Below are 16,831 nucleotides of genomic sequence, written 5' to 3' on the forward strand. Positions count from 1 at the left end.
ACATGTGTCCAAACCTACGAATTTGGTTGCAAAATTCCATTGTTCATAACCCGCTATCTGAGATAGCGGACTCCACATGTCTTGCCACATCATAGCGAGGTGTCAACCTGATCCACTATCTGAGATAACAACTTACTTAAAATCACTTACACGAAAGTTAACCACCTAAAATCACATTTTTTTTCTTGCAAAACCCCCTATTCTAGCAAAAACAAATCAAACAACAGAGATTATAACATACTTAAAAAAAGAGAAATCGCATCAATCCTTTCATAAAAGGGATTGTACTTTGACTAAGATCACTATCCTATAAAGATTAAACTGTGAACTGTATCTTTATATGTTTTTCCTAATTGAGTGGCTTTATGCCCTTCAAACAAAACTGTTATCGTAAAAGCATATATTTGGTTTATTTTACTCACGAATTGCCAACCAGTGTTGCAATATAACATGAGGTAAATAAATGTTCCGCCGTCTCATTCACTTTGTCACATAAAGGACATAATTGTGAGTTTACATGTCTATTCCTTCTAGCTAAAGCCAATAATGTTGGAATTCGGTTCATCTCCGCCCGGGCACCTGAAAATATTACTTACCGGGAGGCCATTTACGCTATTGAAAATATGATAAAAATAATTAAACTTATCCACTTATATAATTTTATCTCATGTAACATTCTATATTGAGGATGAACCCTATTTGATTGATTTAACGAAACCTGACAGTTTTATATCAGATATTGGGTTTCAATCTATTTTTTCATCAGTTAGTTTGGGCTCAGATCATATATCTTTACATTTTAATTACCATCGGGTCAAACTTTATTATTGGGCAAAATAAACCACAGTTTAGCTCAGTTTCAGACACTCAGACAACGTAAATACATCTGTTATTGGCCTCTGTGGTTTTGCCAAGTTAATACAGCTTTTATATATATAGATATATATATATATATATGGTAAGGATCCTAAGAGAACCCTTTGCAAATTAAGAACTTTGAGAACCATTTTGAACCACTAAAATCACCTTTAAAAAAATATTTAAAAAATCATAAAACAAAAAATAATAAAAATTTTAAAAAAGTAAAAAAACCAAAATTCTTACATTTCATTCCGGTTTCATTAAAAAAAATACAAAAAAAAACAAAAAAAAAACGTCGTATTATAAACATATGTATAATTTTATATAATCTTTGGTTACGTAATATACACATATGTACAGTATCATTTATCTTAAATTATACACATGTGTAAAAAAACATGTAAATATACATATATGTATATATTACACATATGTGTATATAATTTAGCTAAACCGAGTTTTTTTTTTTTTATGAAACCGGGATGATAAAATAAGAATTTTGGTTTTTATACTTTTTTGATTTTTGTGTTTTTTTTTATTTTATAATTTTTTTTATTTTTGGATTTTTTGTGATCCAGTTCTCATAGTTCTCAATTTTAAAAAGGTTCTCTCATGATCTGATCCTATATATATATATATATATATATATATTTGAACGGCCAATACATTGTTCACAAAAGTATAAGAATAATGAGAAACTTCAAACATAAAATATAGAGAAATAATTCGATCAAGTTTGACTGGTCACTGGGTGAATGAAAGAGTAGTAATGTACCTAGCGACTGTATGAAAGAGTAGTAATGTACCTAGCGATCAAGTTTGACTGGTCACTGGGTGAATGAAAGAGTAGTAATGTACCTAGCGACTGTATGAGATAATAAGACCAAAAGATTACCAGAACCCAACACGCCGTCATAACACAAACACAGTCCAGTGTTTAAACCCAAACAAATTTTAACCACATGGTAAAAGAACAAGGGACAGTAAAAGTCTGTTTGTTGGTGAACACGCCAATTAAAGCTTGGCAATCAAACCATTTGTAACAGACTTGGAAGCAACGGTATCTTTAGGCTCGGTGTCTTTCACATCCGACTCACATGCTCCAGGAGGCACATCAACTGCTGGTGAGCAGTTAAAGAACCCATGCGGCTGCACCCATATAAAGTTTTAACCAAGATTAGTAAAACAGATAATCAATCTGTCATTGCCAATTATGAAAATGTGTGTATCTGGTTTGGCTCAGTTTTTTAGGTTTTTATTACATGCAAAACCAAAACCGAACAAAAAGTTCAGTTTCTACGAAAACATAAAACCAAACAGTCGATTGCAGTTCAGTTTTTTTGGTTTCATGCACATCTTTCAAATCTTACTTGAGATTATAAAAAAACCATTAAATCAATTTTCTTAACTCTCTTAACAAACTCAAAACATAAAATCCATAATTACGCAAATCTAAATTACCTGAAGCATAAAACCAATATGCTCAACCGGCATAACGGGCCAATCTTCTAACCTAGGAACATGAGTGATCCCGAATATATACCTGCAATATCCATCATTTAGTCCATATATCGACTAATTTAAATGAAACAAAAAATAACAAAATAAGTTTACTGACCATAGGACAATATCGGTTTCTTCAAGAGAACGGTTTTGTTTAACCCATGAGGCGAGTCCTTCACCGACACGTGGATTTTGGTTAGGAAATTCACCACCAGGAAAATTCTCATCAAGTGCATAAGGTGTTACCCAAAGATTATGCTTTAAAAACTCAGCCCTTCTTAGAAACTTAGCCTCTGAACCAGCCAGAGGCAAGCAGTTTGAACCGGGTACGAGCTTATATCCTGTAAGCTGCCCGGTTCTGTTCACGGTCCTCGTGTTCCTAATCTAAAGTACAAAGATAAAACATTATTAAATAATAAAAAGAATTTTGTGTCAAATTAAGTTGACAAGTAAGAGTTAACACACTTACTATCCAATGACGAGCGGATAACTGATTGCAATCGCGCATTGCCTGTGATTCGGTCTTAAGCAATGTTTCCTCGGTGTAGAACGCGTTATTGTGGACGTTATTTTCACCAGATTCTTCAACTTTGACATTAACTTCAACAACCTGGTTGTATGCTTCTCCAGGCTTGCAATCAACTGCCATGTCCATACGAGCAACAAAAAAATGTTGATGAACCGGTGCATATAATCCCGGGGCAATAGTTGTACCATATTTTCTAACTTCCCCAGGTTGCAGTGCTCCTAAGCTGAGAATTCCTGTAAGTTTAACTTCAGCTTCAATCTTTCCATCCTGCAATACATTACAAAAATGAACATAAAAAGGTAAAAACAAAATTAATTATCAAAAAACAGTAAAACAAGACCAGAAAGTGCATGGTGTCGAACAGCCAAAAATAATCAAAAGAGGTGGCAGAATTACAAATTAATAATCAACTGGGGTGATATTTTCTTTTCTCTCACAAGGGTAAAAGGGACAAATTAAAAAAGAATAGCAAATAAGAATAAGTCAAATGGGTTTGGAGTGAACTCGCTACAGGAAACCTTTCCAAACCTGTTTGCTTTAGAGTCCAATAAAGAGGTGCTCATAAAGGACCGACTCCTAAAGATAATTGGCAAGACAGAACCAGTTTGGGGCTGGAAAAGGCAGCCTACCAAAGCCTTGTAGAAACAACTTGAAGGGGTATGTAATATATTTTCAAATGTTCGTTTATCATATGATATGGATAGTTGGTGTTGGAGTCATTGTGAGAACAAGGCAGGTCGCAGGTGATTTCATGGTCAAAAGTGTTTGATGGGAAATCGATAATGTTGGGATTCCAGAGATCACTTTCAAAGTTGGAATAACTGGATTCCTAGCAAAGTTAATTGTTTCATTTGGAGGGTCCTTCTAGATCGCATTCCTTCTAGAATAGCTTTGAGTAGCCGAGGCTTAACTATGGAAGAGGTGAATTGTGGACTTTGTGGTTCCTTTCCAGAAACCGTAGAACACCTCTTGGTAAACTGCTGCTACGCTAGAAACATTCTTTCGGTTATTATGTCATGGGTGAAGTTATCGTACGTGGGTAATTTGGGCTCGATTCAACAACTTCTAGAACTTCCAAAACAGCTTAAAGTCCCTAAGGAGTTAGAATAAATAATACGGGCCATTCTCGCGGTCACGTTTTGGCTCATCTGGAAAGCAAGGAATGCGAAATTCATGACTTTAAAGAGTGTACGGTTAATAAACTGATAAGTGACATAAAGTTGGTTTCCTATCTTTGGGTGAAAAATAGGAGCAACCGGGTCAGCTTAGAGTGGGACAAATGGTGTCAATTCAACTTTGAAAATTTCCCGTTGTAGTTTTTTGTTTCAAGTTTTATTTTTCCTTTTCTGATTTGGTTCCTGATTTGTATTTTCTTTCATCTTGTTTGTTCGGGCTTCTAGCTTCTGGCTAGGAGGTACCCTTTGTTTTCTTTATATACAAGCCTTACAAAAAAAAAAAAAAAAAAAAAAAAAAAACAGCTCGGCTGGCCCCACTCTCCCTCTGGGCCAAAGATTGCTGATAACGAAAAACCAAAATATAATTATTGATGACTTGATGCCATGAAGAAAAGTTGCTTCCATCATGGCTCCATTAAAAAAAAGGTTAATATAATATGAAAAGTTTCATTTAAAAAAAAAAGATTGACGTATTATTAACTCAGTTCAATAATTAAAAAGTAAATTACGGCTATGCATTATTTGAATGTGTTTGATAAGAAAAAGTTAAATGTTGAGTACAATATTATGTACACAATTAACTAACCTGGTAAAAGTGCCAATAGAAACCATATTCATAGTTAGCCACAGTACATATAAACGACACTGTGAGTCGTCGGGATCTTCTAACTTCAGGTAAACCAGTTCTCCAATCTTGGTGCTTCCAAAGGATTCCATGATCCTCCTCATGCATACATACACAATTTTCAATCGTTTCAACGCCTCCAGTGAAGTTTGTAAAATGTGCATCAAAGTACTTGATGTAACCCAAACAATCACATCCCTGAAAAGACCAATGTTCATTATATGCCTCAGATTGACCAACCGCATTAAAAGTTTACTAAAATTTTAAACACGGACGGACCTTTTTAAGAGAATGAGCGTTTTTTCCAAGGCCATCTTCGCCTGCATCAAATGCATTCTTTCTATAATGAGGATCGTTTGGATCACCATACGGCACAACCATCTCAACGAAGCTCAATCTGTGAGCTATGGGTCTTCGGCCTCTGCTACCATCAACATATGCAATAGAATGGATAACTAAACCCTCCATTGGAGTGAACCCAATACGAAAGTTCCACTGTTAAAAGAAATAATAAAAGAAGTTTAAAACTCGTGTTTAACCTATAAATATTAAGTTTACTAGAATAGAAATATGGGTTATGAGCAAAATGAATTTGGGTCAAAACTAAAAAGAAACATCAAATTTGTTAGGGTCAAAATGGCTCGCTTTAAAAACAGCAACAATTTGGTTAGGGTCAAAACGAGATGCTTTAGAAAAGCATCAGTTTGGTTCGGGTCAAAATTGGTGGCGCCAGCAGTAGCAACGGGGTGGTGGCGGCGGGTGGCAGTGGTGTCGACAATAACGAGTAGGTGAAGACAAACAATGGTCATGGGCGGTGTTAATCCATTTGGATCCTTTTAAGTTAACAAGTTTTATAATAGTTAAGAGTTACTCGTCTTGACCATTTACTATTCTAAGTAGACCCAAATTGACCTGTTGACTGATCTGAGATTACCCAACCCATATACAATTTATATTTCCTCAAATCAACCCATTCTTTGAAGAATGGGTCATGATTCCCACCTACAACTAATATCATTTAACTGAAAGTTAACTACCTTTTGCCACTCGACATATCGTCCATTAACACGAAAGCTTGGTCCATCGGGCTGAAGAATTTGTAATGGCTTTACATCACTTCGGTCAACACCACCTCGAGTATGACCAGGAGTGTAGTTTCTCAACGGGTCGGCAGGTGGTAGAGGAACTAATTTGCGGTCTTCAAATTCAAGTATTACCATATTTTGCATATCAACTAGAATATAAATGCCTTCAACAGGTCGTGCATAACCGTTTTCCATTGGACTATCACTTTCAGTCCTACAAAATATAAGCGGTTTTGCTAATCTGCGACTCGGAGCATCAGCTTCACTATGATAGCCAACGCACCTGAATGATATTTCAATAATATACAGCATGGAATAAGTTATATGGTAAGATATGCATTAGTTAATATATTTCACATGTGAAGTTAGGTTTATTACTAACCAAGCATCAACCATCACTAGATCCATATCTTCAATGCCCCTCTTCTTCATAGCCTCTTGAAATGAAGGGTAATCTTTCACAACCGCTTCACATTCAGCATATTCCACAGCATCCTGTAATGGATAATAATGTGAACAAGAATAGTGTGAATCTATTTATGTACAAAAAACTGGCTCAAAAAAGCAAGGGATTAGGCATGTAAACGAACTGAGAATTCAATAAACTGTTCGTGAACCGTTTGGCAAGTAGTTCGTTTATTTTAGTAAATGAACGAACATGAACAACATTGTTTGTTCATTGATTTAAACGAAGGAACACGAACACATATCTTGTTCTTTCAATTACTTCCATGAACATTCATTCATTTAAAATCATTTATGTTCCATCATTTATAATGATTTGGTTACGTTCATTTATGTGCGTTTATATATTTTATTTACATTCGTTTATCTATTTATTTTAAATTTTACATCCGTTACAATGTCGTCTAGTTTAATGAAATTATACCATTACAATTTGGTCTGTTTTATCAACTTTTCAGGCCAAACAGATTGATGTTCAAGCTTCTTTTTTGATTGGTTTACGCTCAGTTATGTTAAATTTTGTCCATTCATCTATGGCCATTCATTAGTGTTCACGATCCGTTCTGTTATAGTATTAATGAATGATCACGAGCACATTCATTTACTTAACAAACAAACATTCCAAGTTTGTGTCCGTTCTGTTTGTTTACACAAGGGCCAATAAAATATAACATGAGATGCAAGAATAGGCTTACCATTGGAGGTTGAACATCACGAATAACTTTTGATGAAACTACTTTTCCTCTATGATGTCCACCACGAGTTGTTGCATGAACCTCAGACAGTTCAACGATCCAAATGCTTGTTTCATTTGACTTTTTATTGTAAACAACAAGCCTAGCTCTTCTTGGAGGAAGCTTAGTAGGTATAACAGCTCCACCTTTGGTTCTTGGTAATAAAGAAGGTTGAAATGGTGGAAAAAAGTATGCATCTGCAAGTGCAACAACATTTTTATCGGGTTCTGACAGAACCACTTCCACAAATCGCATACCATCTCTTACCTGAAAAGATGTCACAATTAGTATTCCAATCACAAAAATTATAATAAAATTTAAATTTGATATTATGATCCAATGAATACCTCAGGGGTTGCTCCAGCTGCCCTTACAGTAGCCACAGCCACTTTAATTTCAGCAGCTGATAAAGGATCCAAAGGATGGCTAGTTTGCACCTTAGTGAGAATTTGGATTCCTACAAGAACAGAGCACAAAGTTGTCAACTGCAAATGATCATGAAAGCTTTTGCACAAAAGCTTACATGGTTACATAACAATGTAGTATGCCAGGTGTTATTAGAATTTATACCATTCAGTAACTAATAAAGCATCTTTTACACAAACAGAGGATTCATAAACATCAACCTACAAATTGGATTTAATGCTTTCTACAAATAATCAACTGAAGCAATTCTTAACCATCCAAACAAGACAAATCATATCAGACAAACTTAAGGTGACCAATCAACAATGAAAAACAGATTACAATGCATTTTCCACCAGCAGGAACCAAAATCTCACATGCTATTGTGTAAATCAATCGCAAAAAAATACACATACTAGTAGTAGATAAATCTTAAATCTAAATTCTATATGTACTGCAGTATACCTGTATATATACCTACCTATATGTAGATGTATCCGTAATTCCGTATAATTGTACAACTATTTGTATAAGTTAAGATAACTCAAAACGAAGCCCTAAATATACATACTAGTAGATAAATCCAAAAAGATAAAAACTTTTCAACTCTTAACAACCAAACATTTTTTTTATATATATTAACATTAGTAGTTTTATCATATCATAATTTTAAAATAAATTTTGGATTACATATATAAATCACAAGTATACACATGTGTAAAATTTATTATGCAATAACAGAATTACATGTGTAAAAAAGGGGGAAATTTAACACACAAATTAAATTAAGTGCTAACTGTGAGAAACAAGTAGTGTAATTATGTAATTACACTATGTTATATATATAATTATAGTAGTTGATTCTCACAGTTAGTATGTTGTTAGTATGTTAATTTGATGAAAAGCAGACCCTAAAATATGCAGACATTAACAGAAGCGTATATATAAAATACCTTTAGCAGAGGAGGCATTGGCGTTAGGATCAGCAGTCGTTGGATTGATCAAGGAAACAGCTGATGAGGTATTGATCGGCGTGTTGTGATCATTCCAGTCGGAATGACGGTGAACGGAGAGTGAATCATCGGTGGAATTAGAATGCGACGTCTTTTGCGAAGCTGAGGCCATTGCAGAGGGTTAGCAAGCTCACTAAATCCACCGTAGTAGTAAGTACAATCTACTGACATACAGAAGCTATTCTCACTCTCTTAACAGGAAGCGTTGAGTAGGGCTTCTGGTTTCTTAAAATAAACAGGATTTTGGGGATTATCTATATATATATATATATATATATGAAGAAGAAGAAGATGATGACTTCACGTGACTAACGGAGATTAATTATATGATATTATATTATGTTATAAATATAATAATTAATAAATGTGTTGTTACCGATTCTCATGCCTAATATTCTACAAACTAGTAGGGATGTTAGTTATCGGCTTATAAATATGGGATTTTTATAAACTTAAAACTTTCCATTCAAATTAAAATAAAAAATACCCACATTGAGATCGCCACCCGCCTCAAAGGAAATCTATCTCTCAAATGTCTACTATGGTAAAATATTTTACTCATGTCCGACATTTTTATCATGAACAAGACTTGAACCTGCAACTTTTCATAGAGAAAGTCACCTGTGCCATTTAAGCAATTTTGTTTAAACTATAACGATTTAATTTTGAAATATATGTAAAATAGCTAGATGATTTAAGTTATCATGTAAAACAAGCTTATAAAAATATTAAACGAGTTGAGCGGGTGGACAGCAAACCTTTAGGGCGGGAGAATTTGATCAGGTTTGTCCGAATGTATTCGTGTGTTCGACCTAAAACTGGAAGTTATCATGTAAAACAAGCTTATAAAAATATTAAACGAGTTGAGCGGGTGGACAGCAAACCTTTAGGGCGGGAGAATTTGATCAGGTTTGTCCGAATGTATTCGTGTGTTCGACCTAAAACTGGAAGTTATCATGTAAAACAAGCTTATAAAAATATTAAACGAGTTGAGCGGGTGGACAGCAAACCTTTAGGGCGGGAGAATTTGATCAGGTTTGTCCGAATGTATTCGTGTGTTCGACCTAAAACTGACTCAAACTTGTTTAACTTGAATGTACTCAAAGTCTTACAATAATGGAGATAAGTGAGACATAAGTTATATATATTCTACACTCATATTTCTATCTCTTAGTTGATGAGTTGGCCTTTTCAGTTTTGTTACAACCTAGACATTACATATAGACTCAAAACACATCATTTGTTAGACGTGCTACATTAAACTTTTACACACTTGTACCGTTGTAATGAATTTATCCATACATTTTTTTTATTTAAATCTTCTTTTTTTTTTCTTTTTTGGGTAAAATGCCATTTATTTAATTTCTAAAATCGTGGGCTTGGTTCTTCATGAGCCATAGATGTCGGTATGGATGGAGAAAGTGACAAACACATATTTTGTTCATGGATAAAAGGAGGAAACTTTTGGAGTGTTAGTTGGTGATGTCACGTTCATCCAACACACCCGTGATGTTGATGGCCTGATGGGGATTCTTTATTATAGCAGCTTTCTAGTGGAAAATATATATATTTATTTTTGTTGATTACAAAATCCACTTAAATCCAATGGATTTAAATAAATTTTATTATCGTTTATTAATCGGTGACAGTGTCTTCAGACACCTAACTTCATTGATATGTTGATGATATGTCATGCCTATTTGTTAAAACATGCTTCAGTGGCAAAAACACTCTCGCTACCGTTGTTCCATCACCACGGCAGTCACCACCACCATCGCCTGCCACTATCATCACCACCAACGTCACCACCACCATCAAATACGTGGTTGTAGAGTTAGTTGAAGATTATTATCGGTGTCCCATGTGTTTTACCACCAAACTTTTGTTGAAAATATGCTAAATTTGTTATCCAAAATCCTCCTGTTACGACCGTTTGGTTATCTGGCGTATTCATCAAAGCCGTTGCTAACGTCGTTTCTTCATCATCACTCCAAACTCTTGATGATATTCTAGTTATTAGTGTGATTGTGTGTGAATTTGTTAAAAATGAAGAAGAATCAATGAAATATAAAATGTGAGGTAGGTATTTAAAAAGGTGAAAGTTTGATTTTTTTTGTTTTTTTTTTAAATTAACAGTTGTAGTTTAATTGTAGTTATGATTATGCGGCTTCTTCCTCAACATATACCTCCCTTTGCATCAATATTTCAACCCCCCCCCCCCCCCGAAATGGTAGGGGTGGTGTAGTCACTCGACAATGTGTAACCTGGATGGGATACCCGAAGGGTATTTCTGATCTCATATCCAATTAAAACTTAAAAAAAAAAGACTATAAACGCTAAAAGTATGTTATATAAGTCTAACGAAGATAGGGAAAAATTAAAACATCTGTTACAAACATGTTTTATTTTATAATTAAACTAGTTTGAGGTCCGTCTATTACACGAGTAGTTCTTGAAAATACAATATTTAATAAATAATCAGTATACAAGAAACAATAAACCCGTTAAACACTATTAATATAGTCGTTGTACAATAGTATTTAAAACAATTTTAAAGTAAAAGATAATTATTAATATCAAATGTTTAGAAAAAAAAATAGGAAGTAAATATTAAATTAACAAATTTTGATGCATAAATTTTAATAATGATAACTATTATTTTACTATTATAAATTTACTAAAAATGATGAGGTTTTAATGTACGAGTGACAAGTGATAAAATTTATAGACTTTTATTATATATATATATATATATATATATATATTGTATATATTGTTGTTGTTAGCCGTCATATTGTAAAATAATGTTGTTCTAATCGGAATGATGATGCACTGATTCAGCTGATGCATTATTAAGCTATATTTTATTATTCTTAACTAATTACTTAATTATTTAATCAGCATAATTCTTTTAAAAGTAATATTATTACTGTCACTCATTGTCATCAGATTCTACACTTGATAAAATGAGTCATTGGTTAAGTAACATGGCAGGATGGTATAACCGAAACATAATTTTTTGAATGTGTTCGAACTAATTCATGTCCATAGACAGCTTTTGCCTTTGAGCAGTGCCTTTATTCGTCAAAGTCTCTTTCGACAATGTCACCTAATTAACAAGTGTATAAATCATTTATATGACGCTGATGTGTTTTCAAGTGTATACATGATGCATACACTTTATTTATTTATATGATACAAGACTTGTATGTCAGAAACTTATGTACATGGATAAAAAAAACTGTTTCGACTTTAACTCGCGAAGACATGAAAATTATAAATATAACTATCATGTCTGAACTTAACCATTCATCCATATGTCTATAGTCTATACCAAGTTTTAGCTTTAACTTTTACCAAGTTTTATATTATTACTCTTAACAGAAAAGAAAAAATTACAATCCAAAATTAACTTGTATTTACACAAGTCAACTTGCCATTTGTTGCTTGTTCAATATTTCATATTTTGTCAAATTGAAATTATAGTTATTACTCGTTAGGCCATCTGTGATGGGGCTACAATTTGAACGACTTTGGACGCGACCCCCCCCCCCGGCAATATGTGGGCGAATTGGGGCGGGGGCAGGGTTCTTTTGTCGCCGGCGAGTTTAAATAATAACAATATTATATTAATAATACCGTTCAACAGTCAAAAGTAAAAAAAATTAAGTAATTAAACAATATATATATATATATATAAACATACACCTTCTTCTCCATTTCATAAACAATTTATACCCAAATTCTTCAAAAAAATCTAGCAAAATGAATCCTACAAACAACCGGAACCAACCGAAACCCGAGGAACTCACCGCTCTCATGACCAAAATCATCAAAAAACACGAAAAGTTTGTCGAGGAACTCAACGATACCATGAGAGAAACCAACAAACAACACAAAAAGATTGCCGCTATGATGGAGTTACGGGAAATGAGTAAAGAATACGAATCCCTCAAAGAGGTCGGGTCACACGAAGAGACCGCATTGTTGCAACGACGACGAGTCGAAAAAATGCGCGAATATTATGGATATTAGTATTTTTTTTAGTTATGTATTTTTTTTATTTATGTATTTTTTGTATTTCTTTTTAATTTTAATGCATTTTTTTAATTATTTAAATAAGTTGGTATTTATTTGATTAGTTTAATTATAAAAAGAAAATAATAAAAAAAAGATACTATGGGCCCAACTTGTAGCCCCTTCACCATTATACCCCAAAAACAAATTCTCATCATTTGCTGACTGGTCACCACGTGTCACAGTTCGCCCTCATTTGTAGTCCTTTCACTACGCATAGCCTTAGGGCTCTTTCATGTTCCATATATGTTGTCAATAAATCAATATCGATCCAAATTACCCATGTGTCAGTATCTTTTTCTAGCCATTAAATCGATAATAAATAGCAGGTAAGAAATGAAATTTTTTTAACCATTTAGCGGTGAAGGTTTGAGTGGGAAAGAAGATCTTGAAGGATTGAATACAACCATATATAACCAAATTTCGTGACATAACGATCAAATGGCATGAAAAATGAAACATATAGATAACAGAATCTTTAGATTATCCATTTCCATTATTATTGTTATTGTTATTATCAATACTTCTTTGTTCAAATAATTGAGTTTGGTTGGTGGGGGTTTATTGACAGTGAATGGATGCTCTATCTGTTGGCCCATACTCCATAGAATGGAAATTCAACATGTAGATTGAATATAATTTTAATAAAAGTTAAAAGACGGAGGTGTGAATTGTTTTATAGTGAAATATCAACAATCCAACATAATCGTTAATTACGTTACTTTCGTTTAAAATGTTATTTTAATTTTTCTTCACTTTCTTTCCGTAACTGAACTATTGACGTTTCTTATTTGTTGCAACTCGGGCAATGTTGACAACATATGTAAACGTCAATGATCCAATTACAAAAAAAGTTTTTTGAATGAACATCGTATAAATGACTAAACATCATGGATGATTTTGGCACTTTATTAATTTTTTTATCTTACTATACTATTAAAGCAATAAAATATATGCACGTGACCTTCAAGTAGCAGGTCCACATAGGCTTACAAGTCATCTGGTTTCCATCTATAGAATTGTCACATAATTCACTAATTAATATTTTTTAGAATCATAACCTCATTAATTAATGTTTTCTATAATCATAACCAACTATTTCTTTTCAAATGATTTAAAACCTTATTTTGATCACAATTAATTATTTATAACTGATTTTGTGTTCCTTTTTAGTATGACTTTTAGCATTCAATGATTTGTATATTTATACAGTTTCTCATTCCACCATTTATACATATATTTTCTATATCTTGTGGTTTTGCAGAGAACACGGTAAAGATATCTTATGATATTTACATATATATGATGTTTGAAATATTTTTCACCCGTGTGTAACATGGGCTAATCCTAGTATTATATATAGAAATTGCCAAGTTTGGTGACGCTAACTCCCGGTGGGCCACTTTGCGGCACTTTATTGGTCACTGACATTTAGTTTTTTATATATAGCTTTGTACTGTAATGGACATAACGAAAACCGAACGAATTTTCCTAGACATATAGTCTCAACGCCTTAGACGGACAATGCTCGGGTTTTGCCAATGCTCGAGTTTACCAAACAATGCCACCACGTTGTTCCACCTCAATTTTTTTTATATTTTTCCGTTTTCTTGCTCCGGTACCATACCATCTCTAATGCACGCCTATGGGAATCCGAATGACGCTGATTCGCCATTTGTGGTGAAGGTTCAGGACGCACGAGATGGGATGGACTAGTGTAAGGTTTTTTTTTCTTTTAATCGAATAAATGGGAAAAAAGAAAGTTCAAGTAGTGAGAGGAGAGGGGGAGAGAAATGTTATACCATGTACATTAGGGGTATTCAAAACCAGATACCTGAACTTCATATATCCGATCGGATAGTGATTCGAATATCCTAATATAAACCTGGAAATTAAAAAAACTAACAGCATGTTTTAAAATGATCTTACATTACACAAAACATCCAAAAACATCCAATCCAACAACTTAAACACTATAGGTTTTTAAATCCAACAACCTAATAGAAACTTAACATACCTTATCTAGATGGATTTGGCGTCGGAGGACGAAGGTGGTGACGGCCGATCGATGATGGATAATGCTGAAGGTGATGACGGTGAAAGATAGTGCATCGACGAACAGAGGCGGTGTCGTGGTGGCGTGGTGAATGCCTGAATGATGATACTGATTGGAGTCTGGAGAGTGATACTGATAGTGACAATTAGGGTTCTAATGAGTTTGGAGTAAGCACGGTGTATATGGTGTGTATTTATTAAAAATGAAAAAAATATTAAAATTAAAACTTCGAATAGTTCAGAAATCTGAAATATCCGAAAATTCCTAAAAACGCTATCTAAATCCGAATCCGAATATTCGGATATCCGGCGTTCGGATATCCGAAGTTTCGGATATCTGAAATTTCGTATAGTTCGGATACAGTTTATCGGAGAATTCAGATTTGGTTTCATATTCGGATACTTTTGAATACCCTAATGTACATGATGTGATATCATTTTTATTTTATTTATTTTTCTTTATTTCTATCACATTTCCAAAACTTTCGTGCTATTTTTTGCCAGCTTTAGAAGTTGAGGGACCATTTAGTCATTTTCTAAACTTAAAGTCCAACGTCTAATCTGTAATTATCCAAATTTTAGATGAGACAGACCGTCTCATTATTAGACGATTCGTATCAAACTAACCTGAGTATTAAGTTTTTCTGTGACGGGGTGTATCGTATGCCTACAATTTTGTGATGTGTGTATGAGACGGACCGTCTCATTTTGTGACGGTCCATCTCACCGCCTAGTTTAGCAAGAGTGTCAAAATTTGACCCTAAAGTGTTAAACGATGATTGTTGACTCATCAGCTCATTTCGGCCTTTGAACGTCCATAACATACACACAACATCATATTCACATACCAAACATCCTAGATCAATTAAACTTTGTCCTTAGTGTTCATAATCAAGATCAAGGTCAAACCAGGGTGTTTAAACTAAATGGAGGTTCTGATCAAGTGTTTCAGAGAAGTAGGAGCAATGCTAAGTTGTTCCTAGGTCGCTCTTAAGCTTGGATGTAAGGTATAGTGCATTCAAACTCATTTAAAGTTCGTTATTAATGATTAAGAAAGTATCAATCTAGGATTGATCGATCCTTGACACAAATTATTTATAAATGAAATATAAGTGTTTTTATTCATGTTCAAGGTTGTAAAGCACTTAAACGGATGTCCGGAAGATGTCAAAATCATTTTTAGCCTTAGCAAGCCAAACCGTAGGATTAGACAGATTGTCTAATCATGTGACTGCCCGTCTCATCCCAAAACTTGATACGGTTTAAGCTTTCAACTTATGACGATATGTCACACTTATATAGACTGTCTCTTTATGATACGGTCCGTCTCAAGCTAAATTTTATTAGTTTAATTGAAATTAAATTTTGAACCTATAAACTAAACCAGTCTTTATACAAGAGGTTTAAAACGATAAAACCGGGTCAATGAGGTATGTAGTTGGATCAAGAGGTTATGTAAACCTATTATTTTATAGGATTAAGCATCATTCATTCGAAAAGGTTTTCAAACGAAATCACCACATCATACAAACAGGCAATAACAGGTGAATACGTTAAACCTTTTACAAGTAGTCAAACAGATTTTGCTCTATAAGATGAACGATTTGTTTGTCTTAAAGAGTCAGTAAAATATTTATATGAGATTACGTGATCTATAAAAAGTGTTATAATATAAAACAATAGCAACTCATACCGATTACACATGCGTCTAGATCTAAACATAACTAACCCCATAAGTTATGCTAAAGTAAGTCATAACCAGTTCTCTATCACAGCCCCCGACCCCATCCCTCGGGTGGGGGCCGCAAATACGGGCAGCGGTATCGGTGTTTATTACAAAATTTGGCAACGGAAAATTTCATCAAGGTCGTATTTAGGAAAATTTTATCAGTATTTAAAACATCGTGATCCTTATTCCATAAACATGGGATAAACTCATATATAATTTTGCAGGGATAAACCCTAATTTACAAAAAAAACATATTTCTTTATTCTGATGACAAACCACTTATTTAAGCTAGAGTGCCATGTAGCACTGTTACTATTTCTTCACAACAAGTCACATGAAACTAGTGTTGTAAAAGTCAACCTAGGTCGCCGAGTACTTGGTGCCTAGGCACTCCTTGGCACTTCATTGCACCTTTTTTCTTCTCCAAGGTCAAAAAAATCAAAATTGGTCCTAGACGGTCCAACTCGGTATGAACAAATTTTTAACTTTTATTAAAGAAACCTGGGGTGCGTGAGAGTGGTATGAAAAAGTTGTTAGTTTTTCAAAAGGTTTGTTTCACACAATGGCGAGTTTTA

The 16,831-nt window shown here is 33.8% G+C and overlaps 1 protein-coding gene across 1 annotated transcript; it reads right to left on the reverse strand.

The window, feature by feature from the left end:
* Positions 1 to 1,740: 1,740 nt before the first annotated feature.
* LOC143543230 (amine oxidase [copper-containing] zeta, peroxisomal-like) lies at positions 1,741 to 8,554 on the reverse strand. The gene is made up of 11 exons (XM_077035599.1): positions 8,336 to 8,554; positions 7,325 to 7,434; positions 6,939 to 7,244; positions 6,161 to 6,273; positions 5,731 to 6,061; positions 4,973 to 5,188; positions 4,655 to 4,891; positions 2,834 to 3,160; positions 2,480 to 2,748; positions 2,323 to 2,404; positions 1,741 to 2,010 (listed from the first exon to the last, which is right to left on the reverse strand). Exons 1-11 carry the CDS (start codon positions 8,505 to 8,507, stop codon positions 1,876 to 1,878), a joined length of 2,298 nt encoding a protein of 765 aa, XP_076891714.1. The 5' UTR covers positions 8,508 to 8,554; the 3' UTR covers positions 1,741 to 1,875.
* Between the last annotated feature and the right edge of the window lie 8,277 nt (positions 8,555 to 16,831).

Source organism: Bidens hawaiensis, unplaced genomic scaffold (assembly GCF_021521415.1).
Source record: "Bidens hawaiensis isolate Kalapana, Puna unplaced genomic scaffold, B.hawaiensis_p1.1 tig00013080_1, whole genome shotgun sequence".
In the NCBI taxonomy this organism is placed as follows: domain Eukaryota; kingdom Viridiplantae; phylum Streptophyta; class Magnoliopsida; order Asterales; family Asteraceae; genus Bidens; species Bidens hawaiensis.